At 45.2% G+C, this 17,589-nt stretch overlaps 1 protein-coding gene across 5 annotated transcripts in view; it reads right to left on the minus strand.

The window, feature by feature from the left end:
* Nucleotides 1-17,589, minus strand: part of LOC137371258 (protein furry homolog) — a 532,970-nt gene that overhangs the window by 42,677 nt on the left and 472,704 nt on the right. For all 5 annotated transcript variants that reach the window (XM_068033517.1, XM_068033516.1, XM_068033514.1 and 2 more), the window contains 3 exons: nt 10,789-10,937; nt 2,247-2,445; nt 435-584 (listed from right to left, as the gene is read on the minus strand). In XM_068033517.1, coding sequence (XP_067889618.1) covers nt 435-584; nt 2,247-2,445; nt 10,789-10,937 — 498 coding nt within the window. The remainder of the gene's footprint in view (nt 1-434; nt 585-2,246; nt 2,446-10,788; nt 10,938-17,589) is intronic.

The following is a 17,589-nucleotide window of genomic DNA, read 5'->3' on the forward strand; positions in this document are numbered from 1 at the left end:
TAAAAAAGGGGCCATTTTCTGTCCAAACATAGCTAATTAATATTTTTGTAAAAATTAATTAGATAATATTTCAACCAAGGGGAAAGTGTGCTCTAGCAATAGTTGTAACATTATCATTGATCTAGTTTTAGTTGTCCAAACTGGGTAGCTGTGATTTACATTAATATACTTCTAGATATATTTGTCATGAGAAATCTTTAAGAAAAGTTTGAGTTTTAATACTATGTTAAATATTTCCTATTGATATAAACGGTTTGGAAAATTATATTGCTAAAAATTTGAAAAGCATATATAGACTACATCAAATCTACAAAGTAAACGGAAATGAAGACATTTATGAACAGAGCTAAAAGCTTCAACTGTCTTCAAATAATTAAAGTATCCATCTTCATTGTAAATAATTTAATGAAAAAAACTGTCAACAAAATACTCACAGTTTCAGCATCTAGGAAAACTGTGGGACAATCTGAGCACGAGGTGAGCACCTCTGAAGAACTCATAAATTTTGATCCTATTCCTCGCAGACTATCCCCAAGGAAACTTGCAACATCCCATGTCAGAGAACAGAATTTCTTCCGAATACACTGGAAAAGAATTCACATTAGTTAATTACTACTGTCTGTTTTCATTTGCTGGTTCAATCAAATTATATCTATTTTCAATTGTATTTCCATCCTTAAAAGTTGACAGTTGGCTTTCTCCATTAATTATGTTTTAATTTTATTTAGAACTGAAATATAAGAGTGGAAGTATGACATAGCACATGAGAGTAGGATCACACATTCCAGGTAGGTTGTTCACTCAACATGGTAATTTGTGCTTTTCTGGGATGGCCAGGTGCTTCCTCACAGAGATTGAAGAAAACATCTTCAGCCACTCTTATGGCGATCCCAGGAGATAATTAGAGGACAGCATTGGAGAAACATGTAAGCAGCTTGCCTGCCTTTTAATTGGGAGGTGAAAAAGACACAAGAGGATAGGGCAAACAGGAATAAAAAGGGACCTTAAAGAAAGGATTAAAGTGCAAAGATTTATAGAGTAGAACTTGGTGTGTCCGTTTTACAATCAACGACCAGTGCCGGCAACTCATGATGAGGCCCAAGGACCAATTCTTCTTTGCCCCTTATATTAGGAGGTCTATCAGTGTTTTCTTTAAAAAGAACATCCATCAGGTCCAGGCCAATAGTCCGGTCTTGGCCCCACTGGTGGAACCTGCAACCACCCATGTGAATCCACTACATCATACCTCATTGGCTGTACCAAACTCCATAGACACGCAAGTTCGCAATCTGAGCCACTGGAGCAGGGCCTACTGGTGTGTTGAGTCTGCATCCCTGGTTCTGCTCCTAATAACATTTGCCTCATAAGATGTGGATGTCCCTGACAAGGCAAATCAGGAGCTCAAGAAACAGTGGAGACCAGTGGCCAGTTAACGGCCATTGAAGGGCCTCCGCCCGCTGCCATGGGGATTTTACCCGTGGCCGGTCGGGTGGTCCAGGCCCAGGAGAAGCCGCCTGACAAAAGCAGGTGGCTTTCAGACGAGCTGGTGGGGGGGCCCTCATAGTCAGGCACCCTGTGCCTGACGGAGGGCCGCCCCCACTGCCCCAACAACCCCCAACACTACCCCAATCGACCACCCTTGCCTTGCCTGGGCCCGACCAATCACCCTTGGTGAGGCCCCAAATAATATACCTTACTTCCGGGGTTCCCTGACATCTTCCTTCTGATGGAAGGGTTGTAGTCCTAGCAGTGGCCACCGCTCCCAGTGACGCTGCTGGGACAGAGAGCTGCCGGTCCGCTGATTGGCAGTAATTCCTGCCTCAATGAGGTGGAAGTCCCGCTTCAGACCAATTAAAGGCTTGGGGGCCGCAAAATGCAGATCAGATCCCCAGGCTAGGCGGAGGCGGGTTCGCCACTGACTTTTCAGTCAGTGAATGGCTCCTGTCCGCCAAGGATAAAATTCTGGCCAAAAAATACCAAAAGAAGTAATACTGTTAAAAAAAAAATTTAAGGAACATGCAGAAAAAGTAAACCATTTAGTTTTCAATGAAGGAAGGACTGATACAAAATTATAGATAAATAATTAATTTTAATCACCATTTAAGATCGTAGCAAAACTGAAAGTTTTGCTATCTATTCATAACATGTCACAAAATTGGAAATAATCTCCTTGAATATATCTATTCAGATACGATATAAAGTATAGTACTTTGGAAAAATGTAAACAAATCAAGATGGATTCTCACCTGAAACAGGGAAGAGAACACATGAAAAGTATGGACTGCACATGAACCGTCAGAATCAGACATGAGTTGATTGAGGTGGGTGCGCCATGCCTCTTCTGCATCATCACATGCTTTAGGTTGAAAGGCTGCAAGTATTGCAGAAAAGAAAGGCGAGGGAGGAGGTGAGACATGAAGACCATCCCTGTCCCCTTCAGCGAAGCTGCAAGAAAGTAACAAACATCATATTGTAAATTTTACATTATAAAATGCAATTAATAAAATAAAATAAATCTAGCAGCTGTCTCTTGGGACTGCAGGCCCTCTCAATTCTGCTCCAGTCAGGGACTTGCTACTCCCTCTTCCAGTCTCGGATTGCTTAGCTTGAATTGTCAGCTCCTGCTTCAGTCTCATAGCCACTTAGTCCCTGTTCCAGTCTCTGGCAAGCTTAATTTATAAGAGAAATCATCAGGCAATTGGCAGTAGAATAAAGGGTAGATGGACAGTCAGTGTTCCTATTCCATTGAAGAATGTGCAGGATAGCTAGAGATGTGAGAGACTTGCAACATAAGGCACCCATTGGTAGATCTACACCCTCAGGCTGATCATGTTGAAATTGGATTGTGAAGAAGGGAGCTGAGAGAACAGCTGACAATAGCAGGTGGCGAAAGAAAGAGATCTCTGTGTTCTACTGCACAGCTTTCTAAAGGAGGTTTATGATCAATACTGTGAAGTTATAGCTGGACCACATAGGGTGCTTCATACAATTTTGTCCTTGTAGAATACCTTGGTTACTCCTCAATTGGAATGGTATCCAGTTTTGTTCCCCTCAGATGGAGGGTAATATTGAGGCTTTGGAAAATGTTCAGAGGAGGGCCACAAGATTAGTTTCCCAGTCTAAAGCAAATTAGATACCCAGATAGACTGAAAGAGCTGAGTTTCTATAGTTTATTCTTTTGTTTGGACCCTAGTTGTGGTGTTAGCTGCTCACTTAGTCTCTGCTTTAAATAAACAATTGCAATTAATTGTAGCTCCCTATAAATACCAAAATCAAAGAAAGCAAAGTTGGGTTGAGGTCAATGTTACTTCAGATTTTTTTTTCTCCATTTGGTTGTTACCTGAAACCAAAGTTGAAACTACTAGAAGCCTGAAAAAAAAAAAATCGGCAAAGAATTTTGAACTTCCAAATCATTTCATGCTTTGCCTTTTAAAAATACAATAGAATCATACAAACTTACGAAGTACTTCATGCCTTTGTTAGTTCTTTAAGAAAACAGTCAGGCTTAGTCCCACACCCCTGCTTTTTTCCCGTAACCTTGACAGTTCCTCATCCTCAAGTACCTCTCCACCTCCCTTTTAAAATTATTTATGGAATTAACTTACACCAGCTTTTCAGATCGAGCGTTCCAGATCCCGACAACTCAGTGAAAAAAATTCTCATCTCCCAACTAGATTTTTTGCCAATGATTTTAAACTATGATCTCTGGTTATTTATACACCCATTCGAGGGAATAGTTTTTAAGGTATCTACTCTTTCAAAACCTACCATCTTGAACACCTCTTAACCGTCTCTATTTCAAGGAGAACAGTCCTAACTTTTCTAACCTCTCCTCATAACTGAAATTCATCATCCCGAGTAACATTCTGGTAAACTTTCTCTGTACCCATTCTAAGACATTTACACTTTTCTTGAAGTGTGGTGCTCAGAATTGTCTGCAATATTCCAGCTGAGGCCTTTTTCCTTTTATATTCTAATTCTCTATTTTTAAACTCAAGTAAACCATATGCTTTTTTAACCACCTTAAAAACTTGCCCGCTACCTTTAAAGAATGGCGTATTTGGACATATCTACACTTCTCAAGAGTGTATGTCTTTCCATATTAGTCCTCTCAAAAGTGTATTGCTTCACACTTCTCCACATACATAGAGGAGTAGCTAAAGTAAATGTTCATCCCTTAGAGGCAGAGACAGGAAAAATTATCATGGGGAATGAGGAAATGGCAGAGACATGGAACAAATATTTTGTGTCTGTCTTCAGAATAGATGACACAAATTATATACCAGAAGTAAAGGGTAACCAAAGGGTTAATAAGAGTGAGGAACTTAAGGCAATTAATAGCAGACAAGAAAAAGTATCCGACAAATCCCAAGGACCTGATGGCCTACATCCTAGGGTTCTAAAAGAGGTAGCCACAGAGATGGTGGATGCACTGGTTATGATTTTTTAAATTCCCTAGATTCTAGAACAGTCCAGCAGATTGGAAGTTAGCAAATGTAACACTGCTATTCAAGAAAAGGAGGTAAAGAGAAAACAGGGAACTACAGGCCAGTTAGCCTGACAACAGTCATTGGGAAAATGCTGAATCTATTAAAGAAATATTAATAATGCACTTAGAAAATCATAGTGTGATCAGACAATGTCAACATGGTTTTACGAAAGGGAAATCATGTTTGAAAAACTTATTAGAATTTTTTGATAACATAACTAGTAGGGTAGATAAAGGGGAACAAATAGATGTAGTAAACTTGGTTTTCCAAAAGGCATTCAATAAGGTTTTTCTTTTATTCATTCATGGGATGTGGGCATCGCTGGCTAGGACAACGATTATTTCCCATCCCTAATTTCCCTTGAGAAGGTGGTGGTGAGTCCATATGGGGTAGGTACATTTACAGTGCTGTTTGGGAGTTCTAGAATTTTGACCCAGCGACAGTGAAGGAATGGCGATATAGTTCCAAGTCAGGATGCTGTGTGGCTTGGAGGGGAACTTGCAGGTGGTGGTGTTCCCATGCAACTGCTGCCCTTGTCCTTCTAGGTGGTAGAGGTCACGGGTTTGGAAGATATTGTCTAAGGATCCTTGGTGCATTGCTGCAGTGCATCTTGTAGATGGTACACACTGCTGCCACTGTGCGCCGGTGGTGGAGGGAGTGAATGTTCATGGATGGGGTGCCAATCAAGCGGGCTGCTTTGTCCTGGATAGTGTCGACCTTCTTGAGTGTTGTTGGAGCTGTACCCATCCAGGCAAGTAGAGGAGTATTCCATCACACTCCTGACTTGTGCCTTGTAGATGGTGGACAGGCTTTGGGGAATCAGGAGGTGAGATCCTCACGACAGGATTCCTAGCCTCTGACCTGCTCTTGTAGCCACGGTATTTATATTGCGATTCCAGTTCACTTTCTGGTCAATGGTAACCCCCAGGATGTTGATAGTGGGGGATTCAGCAATCGTAATGCCATTGAATGTTAAGGGGAGATGGTTAGATTCTCTCTTGTTGGAGATGGTCATTGCCTGGCACTTGTGTGGCGCGAATGTTATTTGCCACTTATCAGCCCAAGCCTGGATATTGTCCAGGTCTTGCTGCATTTCTATACAGACTACTTCAGTATCTGAGGAGTTACAAATGGTGCTGAACATTGTACATCATCAGCAAACATCCCCACTTCTGTCTTTTGATGGAGGGAAGGTCATTGATGAAGCAGCTGAAGATGGTTGGGCCTAGGACACTCCCCTGAGGAACTCCTACAGTGATATCCTGGAGCTGAGATGATTGACCTCCAACAACCACAAACATCTTCCTTTGTGCTAGTTATGACTCTAACCAGCGGAGACTTTCCCCCTGATTCCCAATGACTCCAGTTTTGCTAGGGATCCTTGATGCCAGACCCGGTCACATGCTGCCTTGATGTCAAGGGCAGTCACTCTCACCTCACCTCTGGAGTTCAGCTCTTTTGTCCAAGTTTGAACCAAGGTTGTAATGAGGTCAGGCGTTGAGTGGCCCTGGCGGAACCCAAATTGAGCGTCACTGAGCAGGTTATTGGTAAGCAAGTGCCACTTGATAGCACTGTCAATGAGACCTTCCATCACTTCACTGATGATTGAGAGTAGACTGATGGGGCGGTAATTGGCGAAATTGGAATTGTCCTGCTTTTTGCGTGGACATACCTGGGCAATTTTCCACATTGCAGGGTAGATACCAGTGTTGTAGCTGTACTGGAACAGCTTGGCTAGGGGCACGGCAAGTTCTGGAGCACATGTCTTCAGTACGATTGCCGGAATGTTGTCAGGGCCTATAGCCTTTGCAGTATCCAGTGCCTTCAGTTGTTTCTTGATATCACGTGGAGTGAATCGAATTAGCTGAAGACTGGCATCTGTGATGCTGAGGACTTCAGGAGGAAGCCGAGATGGATCATCCACTCGGCACTTCTGGGTGAAGATGGTTGCAAATGCTTCAGCCTTATCTTTTGCACTGATGTGCTGGGCTCCCCCATCATTGAGAATGGAGATATTTGTGGAGCCTCCTCATCCTGTTAGTTGTTTAATTGTTCACCACCATTCACAACTGGATGTGGCAGGACTGCAGAGCTTGCATCTGATCTGTTGGTTGTGGGATTGCTTCGCTCTATCGCATGCTGCTTACACTGTTTGGCATGCAAGTACTCCTGGGTTGTAGCTTCAGCAGGTTGACACCTCATTTTGAGGTATGCCTGGTGCTGCTCCTGGCATGCCCTCCTGCACTCTTCATTGAACCAGGGTTGATCCCCTGGCTTGATGGCAATGGTAGAGTAGGGGATATGCTGGGCCATGAGGTTACGGATTGTGGTTGAGTACAATTCTGCTGCTGCTGATGGCCCACAGCGCCTCATGGATGCCCAGTTTTGCATTGCTAGGTCTGTTCAAAGTCTATCCAATTTAGCATGGTGGAAGTGCCACACAACACGGTGGAGAGCATCCTCAATGTGAAGACAGAACTTCGTCTCTACAAGGACTGTGCCGTGGTCACTCCTACCAATACTGTCATGGACAGATGCATCTGCGACAGGCAGACTGGTGAGGACAAGGTCAAGTATGTTTTTCCCTCACCACCTGCCGCAGACCCAGTCTAGCAGCTATATCCTTTTGGACTCGACCAGCTCAGTCAGTAGTGGTGCTACTAAGCCACTCTTGGTGATGGACATTGAAGTCCCCCACCCAGAGTACATTCGGCACCCTTGCCATCTTGCTTCTTCCAAGTGGTGTTCAACATGGAGGAGTACTGATCCATCAGCTTGGGGGGGGTGGGGGCTGGGGAGTAGATGGTAATCAGCAGGAGGTTTCCTTGCCCATGTTTGACCTGATACCATGAGACATCATGGGGTCCGGAGTTGAGGTTGAGAGCTCCCAAGGCAGCTCCCTCCTGACTGTATACCACTGTGCCGCCATCTCTGCTAGGTCTACCCTGCTGGTGGGACAGGACAAACCCAGGGACGGTGATGGCGGTGTCTGCGACATTGTCTGTAAGGTATGATTCCGTGAGTATGACTATGTGAGGTTGCTGCTTGACTGGTCAGTGGGACAGCTCTCCCAACTTTGGCACAAGCCCCCAGATGTTAGTAAGAAGGACTTTGCAGGGTCAACAGGGCTGGGTTTGCCGTTGTCGTTTCTGGTGCCTAGGTCGATGCTGGGTGATCCATCTGGTTTCATTCCTTGTTGACTTTGTAGTTTGATACAACGGAGTGGCTTGCTCGGCCATTTCAGAGGGCATTTAAGAGAGTCAACCACATTGGCGCGGGTCTGGTGTCACACGTAGGCCAGACCAGGTAAGGATAGCAGATTTCCTTCCCTAAAAGGACATTAGTGAATCAGAAAGGTTTTTACGACACTCGACAAAGGTGCCACATAAAAGGTTCGTACGCAAGATAAGGGCTCATGGAGTTGGGGTAATATATTTGCATGGATAGGGGATTGGCTAACGGACAGGAAGGAAAGAGTAGAGATAAACATGGCATTTTCAAGTTGGCAGGCTGTCACTAGTGGAGTGCCGTAAGGATCAATGTTGGGACCTCAGCTATTTCTTCTTTGGCCTCCTTGTCAAGAGACAATGGGTAAGCACCTGGAGGTGGTCAGTGGATTGTGAAGCAGCGCCTGGAGTGGCTATAAAGGCCAATTCTAGAGTGACAGACTCTTCCACAGGTGCTACAGATAAAATTGGTTGTCGGGGCTGTTACACAGTTGGCTCTCCCCTTGCGCTTCTGTCTTTTTTCCTGCCAACTGCTAAGTCTCTTCGACTCGCCACACTTTAGCCCCGCCTTTATGGCTGCCCACCAGCTCTGGCGATCACTGCCAACTGACTCCCATGACTTGTGATCAATGTCACAGGACTTCATGTCGCAGTTGCGCATGTCTTTAAAGTGGAGACATGGACGGCCGGTGGGTCTGATACTGGTGACGAGCTCGCTGTACAATGTGGCCTTGGGAATCCTGCCATCTTCCATGCAGCTCACAAGGCCAAGCCATCTCCAGCACCACTGGCTCAGTAGGGTGTATATGTTGGGGATGTTGGCCGCCTCGAGGACTTCTGTGCTGGAGATACGGTCCTGCCACCTGATGCCAAGGATTCTCCGGAGGCAGCGCAGATGGAATGAATTGAGACGTCGCACTTGGCTGACATACGTTGTCCAGGCCTTGCTGCTGTAGAGCAAGGTACTGAGGACACAGGCTTGATACACTCGGACCTTTGTGTTCCGTGTCAGTGCGCCATTTCCCACACACTCTCGGCCAGTCTGGACATGGCAGTGGAAGCCTTTCCCATGCGCTTGTTGATTTCTGCATCGAGAGACAGGTTACTGGTGATAGTTGAGCCTAGGTAGGTGAACTCTTGAACCACTTCCAGAGCGTGGTCGCCAATATTGATGGATGGAGCATTTCTGACGTCCTGTCCCATGATGTTCCTTTTCTTGAGGCTGATGGTTAGGCCAAATTCATTGCAGGCAGCCGCAATCCTGTCGAAGTGTCTCTGCAGACACTCTTCAGTGTGAGATGTTAATGCAGCATCATCAGTAAAGAGGAGTTCCCTGATGAGGACTTTCCATACTTTGGTCTTCGCTCTAAGACGGGCAAGGTTGAACAACCTGCCACCTGATCTTGTGTGGAGGAAAATTCCTTCTTCTGAAGACTTGAACGCATGTGAGAGCAGCAGGGAGAAGATGATCCCAAACAGTGTAGGTGCGAGAACACAGCCCTATTTCATGCCACTCAGGATAGGAAAGGGGTCTGATGAGGCGCCGCTATGCTGAATTGTGCCTTTCATATTGTCATGGAAAGAGGTGATGATACTTAGTAGCTTTGGTGGACATCCGAACTTTGCTAGTAGTCTGAAGAGACCACGTCTGCTGACGAGGTCAAAGGCTTTGGTGAGATCAATGAAAGCAACGTAGAGCATCTGTTGTTCACGGCATTTCTCCTGTAGCTATTTACAATCTATATTTATAACTTAGAGGAACAGACTGAGAGTAATGTATATAGTTTTGCTGATGATACAAAGCCCACATGGGAATTTAAGCTGTAAAGAGGACACAAAGAGGCTGCAAAGAGATATAGACAGGTTAAGGAGTGGGAAACATGGTGGCAGATGGAGCATAATGTGGGGAAGCGTGAGGTTATTTACTTTGGTAGTAAGAATAGAAAAGCAGAATTTTTTTTTTTTTTAAAAAGGCATGAAACTTATAAATGTTGATGCTCAGAGGGACTTGGGTGTAAAGGCCTGCTCAGGCATACAAATGAAACTTGACCCAGGCCCGACCCAACCACATCGAACCTGAACTGACCCGGGACCAAGTCCTTGGGTTTTTTCCCGCGCCCGAGCCAACCTGGCTCAACGACCGGAAATTAATGGTGCTTACTTTCATTTCCATTTCCCTCCCTGACCAAAAGGCAGCACTGCCACTGTGTCCAATCCGTCTCAAGCCCCAATGCCAGACCCGGAAAAGCGACCCGACCTGAACCCGACACGTCGTAGAGCCCTCTCGGGTTTGGGTCGGGTAGCCATGATCTACTTGGGTGTACTTGTACAAGGAACACAAAGTTAACAGACAGGTACAGCAAGCAATTAGGAAGGCAAATGGCATGCTGGCCTTTATTGCAAGGGGATTGGAGTTCAAGAACGAGGAAGTCTTGCTACAATTGTACAGGGATTAGTGAGATCACACCTGGAGCACTGTGCACAGTTTTGGTCTCCATCTCTAAGGAAGGATGTACTTGCCTTGGAGGTCGTACAGTGAAGGTTCACTAGATTGGTTCCTGGGATGAGAGGGTTGTCCTATTATGATAGGCTGAGTAAATTGGGCCTATACTCTCTGGCATTTAAAAGAATGAGGTGTTCACATGTAGATCCAGAAAGCTCATTGTCCTTAGTTATGAATTCACTCAAAGGGTTATGAATATTCGGAATTCTTTACCCCAAAGGGTTGTAGATGCTCCATCATTGAATATATTTAAGACTGACAGATAGATTTTTGGTCATTCAGGGAATCGAGGGATACTGGGGAGCAGGTGAGAAAATGGAGTTGAGGCAGAAGATCAGCCATGATCGTATTGAATGGTGGAGCAGATTTGAGAAACCATATGGTCTACTCTTGCTCCTATTTATGTTCTAATATTGAACTCCATCTGCCATGCCTCTGCCCATTTCATCATTCTATGTCATCCTGAAATCTACAGCTCCCATTACTACCTACTATATGGTCAAGTTAACTACATTAGCAGTAATCTTAAACACAAATGTACTGAAGCCAATGTGAAGTTTAATCAAACCTTGAAAGCCCTGACTGTTCGACATCTCCATCACCCTTTTCTTCTGGTTCTGTTATCTCAAGGCTGAAGCTATCATTGCCCTCAAGAGCAGATGGAAGTTCATTTGTAGATCCAGAAAGTTCATCTTCCTCAGTCATGAATTCAATGTCCTAAAAAAATAAGATTTGTAAAGACTAAGAGTTAGTATAAAATATAAAATAAATGAAATAAAATAAAACATACGATATACTTGAAAATGCTGTTATGCCAAGTGAAAGGTAAAATTTAACCATAAAATACAAACATTCAACAACATTGTTAGGAAATTTTAACACCTTGTTATTAATCATTTTAAAATCTGTATAGATTTATTATTACTCACTGTAATTTGCAATGAACACTTGACACACATATTAAAATCTCTCCACTATTTTAATGGGATTTGGAGTCAGAGGAATACAGCACCGAAACAGGCCCTTCAGCCCATTGTGTCTGTGCTGGCCATCAAGCACCCAACTATTCTAATCCCATTTTCCAGCACTTGATTGTGGTTGTTGGAGGTCAATCATCTGAGCTCCAGGACATCACTGCAGGAGTTCCTCAGGGTAGTGTCCTAGGCCCAACCATCTTCAGCTGCTTCATCAATGACCTTCCTTCTATCATAAGGTCAGAAGTGGGGATGTTCGCTGATGATTGCACAATGTTCAGCACCATTCGCGACTCCTCAGATACTGAAGCAGTGCGTGTAGAAATGCAGCACGACCTGGACAATATCCAGGCTTGGGCTGATGTGTGGCACAAATGTTACTTGCCACTTAAGTGCCAGACAATGACCACCTCCAACAAGAGAGAATCTAACCATCTCCCCTTGACATTCAACAGTATTACCATCGCTGAATCCCCCACTATCAACATCCTAGGGGCTACCATTGACCAGAAACTGAACTGGAGTAGCCATATAAATACTGTGGCTACAAGAGCAGGTCAGAGGCTAGGAATCCTGAGGCGAGTAACTCACCTCCTGACTCCCCAAAGCCTGTCCACAAGGCACAAGTCAGAAATGCGATGGAATACTCTCCACTTGTCTGGCTGTGTGCAGCTCCAACACTCAAGAAGCTGGACACCATCCAGGACAAAGCAGCCTGCTTGATTGGCACCCCATCTACAAACATTCACTCCCTCCACCACCGACGCACAGTGGCAGCAGTGTATACCATCTACAAGATGCACTGCAGCAATGCACCAAGGCTCCTTAGACAGCACCTTCCAAACCCGCAACCTCTACCAACTAGAAGGACAAGGACAGCAAATACATGGGAACACCACCTGCAAGTTCCCCTCCAAGTCACACACCATCCTGACTTGGAACTATATCGACGTTCCTTCACTGTCGCTGGGTCAAAATCCTGGAACTCCCTTCCTAACAGCACTGTGGGAGTACCTACCCCAAATGGTCTGCAGCGGTTCAAGAAGGCAGCTCACCACCACCTTCTCAAGGGCAATTAGGGATGGGCGATAAATGCTGGCCTGGCCAGCGTCGCCCACATCCCATGAATGAATTTTAAAAAACTTGGCCCGTAGCCTTGTATGCTATGGCGTTTCAAGTGTTCATCTAAATACTTCTTAAATGTTGTGAGGGTTCCTGCCTCTACCACCTCTTCAGGCAGTGTTCCAGATTCCAACCACCCTCGAGTGAAAAAGTTTTTCCTCAAATCCCCTCTAAATCTCCTGCCCTTTACCTTAAATCTATGCCCCCTGGTTATTGACCCCTCCGCTAAGGGAAAAAGTTTCTTCCTATCTAACCTATCAATGCCCCTCATAATTTTGTATACCTCAATCATATCTCCCCTCAGCCTTCTCTGCTTTAAAGGAAAACAACCCCAGCCTTTTCAGTCTCTCTTCATAGCTGAAACGCTCCAGCCCAGGCAACATCCTGGCGAACCTCCTCTACACCCTCTCCAGGGCAATCACATCCTTCCTATAGTGTGGTGCCTAGAACTGTACACAGTACTGCAGCTGTCGCCTAACTAGCATTTTATACAGCTCCATCATAACCTCCCTGCTTTTATATTCTATGCCTCGGCTAATAAAGGCAAGTATCCCATATGCCTTCCTAACCACCTTATCTACCCATGCTGCTGCCTTCAGTGATCTTTGGACAAGTACATCAAGGTCCCTCTAACCCTCTGTACTTCCTAGGGTCCTACCATCCATTGTATATTCCCTTGCCTTGTTCGTCCTCCCAAAATGCATCACCTCACACTTCTCAGAATTAAATTCCATTTGCCACTGCTCTGCCCATCTTAGAGCCCATCTATATCATCCCGTAATCTAAGGCTTTCCTCCTCACTATTTACGACACCACCAATTCTCATGCCATCTGCGAACTTACTGATCATACCTCCTATATTCACATCTAAATCATTAATATACACTACAAAGAGCAAGGGTCCCAGCACCGATCCCTGTGGTACACCACTGGTCACAGGCTTCCACTCGCAAACACAACCCTCAACCATTACCCTCTGCCTCCTGCCACTAAGCCAATTTTGGATCCAATTTGCCAAATTGCCCTGGATCCCATGGGCTCTTACCTTCTTGACCAATCTCCCATGAGGAACCTTATCAAAAGCCTTTCTGAAGTCCATGTATACTACATCAACTGCTTTACCCTCATCTACACATCTAGTCACCGCCTCGAAAAATTTAATCAAGTTAGTTAGACATGATCTCCCCCTGACAAAGCCATGCTGACTATCCCTGATTAACCCCTGCCTCTCCAAGTGCAGATTAATTGTGTCCCTCAGAACTTTTTCCAATAGTTTCCCGATCACTGATGTTAGACTCACCGGCCCGTAATTACCTCGTTTATCCCTGCTACCCTTTTTGAATAATGGTATCACATTTGCTGTCCTCCAATCCTCTGGTACCTGTCCTGTGGCCAGAGAGGATTTGAAAATTTGTGTCCGAGCCACTGCTATCGCCTCCCTTGCCTCACAACAGCCTGGGATACATCTCATCTGGACCTGGGGATTTATCCACTTTTAAACCCTCTACAACAACTAATACCTCCTCCCTTTCAATGTTAATATGTTCAAGTATATCACAATTCCCCTCCCTGATCTCTACACATACATCGTCCTTCTCCATAGTGACCACAGATGAAAAGTAATAATTTAAAACCTCACCTATGTCCTCCGGCTCCACACACAGATTGCCACTTTGGTCCCTAATGGGCCCTACTCTTTCCCTGGTTATCCTCTTGCCCTTAGTATGCTTATAAAATGCTTTAGGATTTTCCTTTATCTTGCCTGCCAGTGTTTTTTCATTTCCCCTCTTCACTCTCCTAATTACCTTTTTAAGTACCCCTCCACACTTTCTATACTCCTCTGGTGTCTCTGCTGTTTTCAGCACTCTGAATTTGCCATAATCTTCCTTTTATCCCCCCTTATCAAATCCTCTATATCCCTTGACATCCAGAGTTCCCTGGACGTGTTGGTCCTACCCTTCACCTTAACGGGTACATGTTGGCTCTGAACTCTCACTATTTCCTCTTTGAATGATTCCCACTGGTCTGATGTAGACTTTACTACAAGTAGCTGCTCCCAGTCCACTTTGACCAGATCCTGTTTTTATCACATTGAAATCGGCCTTCCCTCAATTCAGTACCTTTATTTCTGGTCCATCTTTGTCCTTTTCCATAACTACCTTAAATCTTAGAGTTATGGTCACTATCCCTGAAATGCTCCCCCATTGACACTTCTACCACTTGTCTGGCTTCATTCCCTAGGATTAGGTCCAGTACTGCCCCTTCTCTTGTAGGACTTTCTTCGTATTGGCTCAAAAAGTTCTCCTGTCTACATTTTAAGAATTCCGTCCCCTTTAAGCCTTTTGCACGAAGACTATCCCAGTTGATATTGGGAAAGTTAAAATTCCCTATTACCCTATTATTTGTACACCTCTCTGAGATTTTTCTACATATCTGCTCCTCTATCTCTCCGACTGTTTGGAGTCCCGTAATACACTCCCAGCCGGGTGATTCCCCCCTTTTTGTTTTCAAGTTTTACCCATATGGCCTCACTTGAGGAATCTTCTAAGATATCATCCCTCCTTACTGCAGTAATTGACTCCTTGATCAACAGTTCAATGCCACCTCCTCTTTTACCCCCCCCCCCCCCTCACACCTGTAGATTCTATACCATGGAATATTGAGCTGCCAGTCCTGTCCCTCTCTCAACCGTGTCTCTGTGATAGTAATATCATTATCCCATGTGCTAATCATTGCCCTAAATTCATCTGCCTTACTAGTAAGACTCCTTGCATTAAAATAGATGCAATCCAGCCTTGCATTTTTCACTTGTGCCTTAACAAGTCTATATTTGCCCTGCTTTCCAGACAGACTCAGTTTCTGTTTTATATTTGACTGTGCATCACCCCCTACTGTACCTCCATTCTGTATCCCACCCCCTACCAAATTAGTTTAACCCCGCCCCCCCCCCCCCCCAACAGCAGTAGCAAACCTCCCAGCAAAGATGTTGGTCCCATTCCGGTTCAGGTAAAACCCGTCCAACTTGTACAGGTCCCACCTTTGCCAGAAACAGACCCAGTGATCCAGGAAACTAAAGCCCTCCCTCCTGCACTATTTCCTTGACTTGGCTTCAAATTCCTGGACTTCTCTCAACATCAAGACGACCCCCGCTCTGCACTACACTGGCTCTACCATAAGACCCAACTTCTGTCTCAGATCTGCTGCTCTTTTGCGATATTTAAAAGTAACTTTGATCAGTTTACTGCCCTGCTTCCACCACTGCTGTGACTCAGAGACTGCAGTCTCCTGCTGAGCCTGTGACTGGCCACTGGTTTTGCAGTTTCAGTCTGTTCCTGGCTAATAATCAAATACTCCTTCCAGGTGAAGCAGCAATTTACTTATACTTCTTTCAATTTAGTATACTGCATTCGCTGCTCACAATGCGGTCTCCTCTACACTGAGGAAACCAAACGCAGATTGGGTGACCACTTTGCAGAACACCGCCGCTCAGTTCACAAGCATGACCCCGAGCTTCCGGTTTCTTGCCATTTTAATTCACCACCTTGCTCTCATGCTCACATTTCTGTCCTCACCCTGCTGCAGTGTTCCAGTGAAATTTAACGTAAGCTCGAGGAACAGCACCTCATCTTCCAATTAGGCACTTTACAGCCTTCTGGATGCAACAATTTCAGACCATGGCCACCATTTTGATGGTTTTTTTAAACCATGTACCAGTCTTAAACTTGTTTTTCATGTTTTTGCTTTCAGACAGAGCTGTTCATTATTCACTACACCTCCTTGTCCTCAGGCTCATCATTATTAGAATCTTCACTTACTCGCAACTCACGTCAGACAGATTGATTACCAGCTATTGTACCATGACAGACACCTTCTCCAAACACCACAGAAGACAAACTTTCTTTCATGCAGGTGGTCACACACAACTCTTGTAAGCAGGCTCGCACCAGAGGAAGAAGAGCCTCATACATACACAGCCTCTTTCCTCCCCCCCACCCCGCCTTTAAGAAAGCATGCTGACCATCATGGTCAGGTATAGAGTGGTGGCTTTGGCAAAGCTGGAGGAGATGTCACACAGGGTTTCCTCCTACCTTATCCTCTTTTCTCCTTCTGATTTCCCCCACCCACTCTGCAAGACTATCTAGGATAGGAAATTGAAAACACAAGGCAGGCGTTAATGCCTTCCACAAGGCTTATTGGTCTTTTTTTTTATATAATCCATTTTGACACAGCTATGACCAGGTGAGAAAGAGGTCCAGGGTTCCCTTTCAGCCTTCACTTGGTCAAGCTGTAACAGGGTTTTATTTTTAAACACACTCTGTTTTAGCTCCCCCTTGGTGAAACCTTGTTCACGGTTTTCCAATTCTTCTTTGGCCTCCTTGTCTCGAGAGACAATGGGTAAGTGCCTGGAGGTGGTCAGTGGTTTGTAAAGCAGTGCCTGGAGTGGCTGTAAAGGCCAATTCTAGAGTGACAGACTCTTCCACAGGTGCTGCAGTTAAAATTGGTTGTCGGGGCTGTTACACAGTTGGCTCTCCCCTTGGCTTCTGTCTTTTTTCCTGCCAATTGCTAAATCTCTTTGACTTGCCACACTTTAGCCCCGCCTTTATGGCTGTCCACCAGCTCTGGCGATATCTGGCAATTGACTCCCACGACTTGTGGTCAATGTCACAGGACTTCATGTCGCGTTTGCAGACCTCTTTAAAGTGGAGACATGGACGGCCGGTGGGTCTGATACTGGTGACGAGCTCGCTGTACAATGTGTCCTTGGGGATCCTGCCATCATCCATGTGGCTCACATGGCCAAGCCATCTCAAGTGCCGCTGGCTCAGTAGGGTGTATATGCTGGGGATGTTGGCCACCTCGAGGACTTCTGTGTTGGAGATACGGTCCTGCCACCTGATGCCAAGGATTCTCCTGAGGCAGCGAAGATGGAATGAGTTGAGACGCCGCTCTTGGCTGACATACGTTGTCCAGGCCTCGCTGCCGTAGAGCAAGGTACTGAGGACACAGGCTTGATACATTCGGTCTTTTGTGTTCCATGTCAGTGCGCCATTTTCCCCACACTCTCTTAGCCTTTCCCATGCGCTTGTTGATTTCGGCATCGAGAGACAGGTTACTGGTGATAGTTGAACCTAGGTAGGTGAACTCTTGAACCACTTCCAGAGCGTGGTCGCCGATATTGATGGATGGAGCATTTCTGACATCCTGTCCCATGATGTTCATTTTCTTGAGGCTGATGGTTAGGCCAAATCCATTGCAGGCAGCCGCAATCCTGT

This window comes from Heterodontus francisci, chromosome 6 (assembly GCF_036365525.1).
Source record: "Heterodontus francisci isolate sHetFra1 chromosome 6, sHetFra1.hap1, whole genome shotgun sequence".
NCBI lineage: Eukaryota > Metazoa > Chordata > Chondrichthyes > Heterodontiformes > Heterodontidae > Heterodontus > Heterodontus francisci.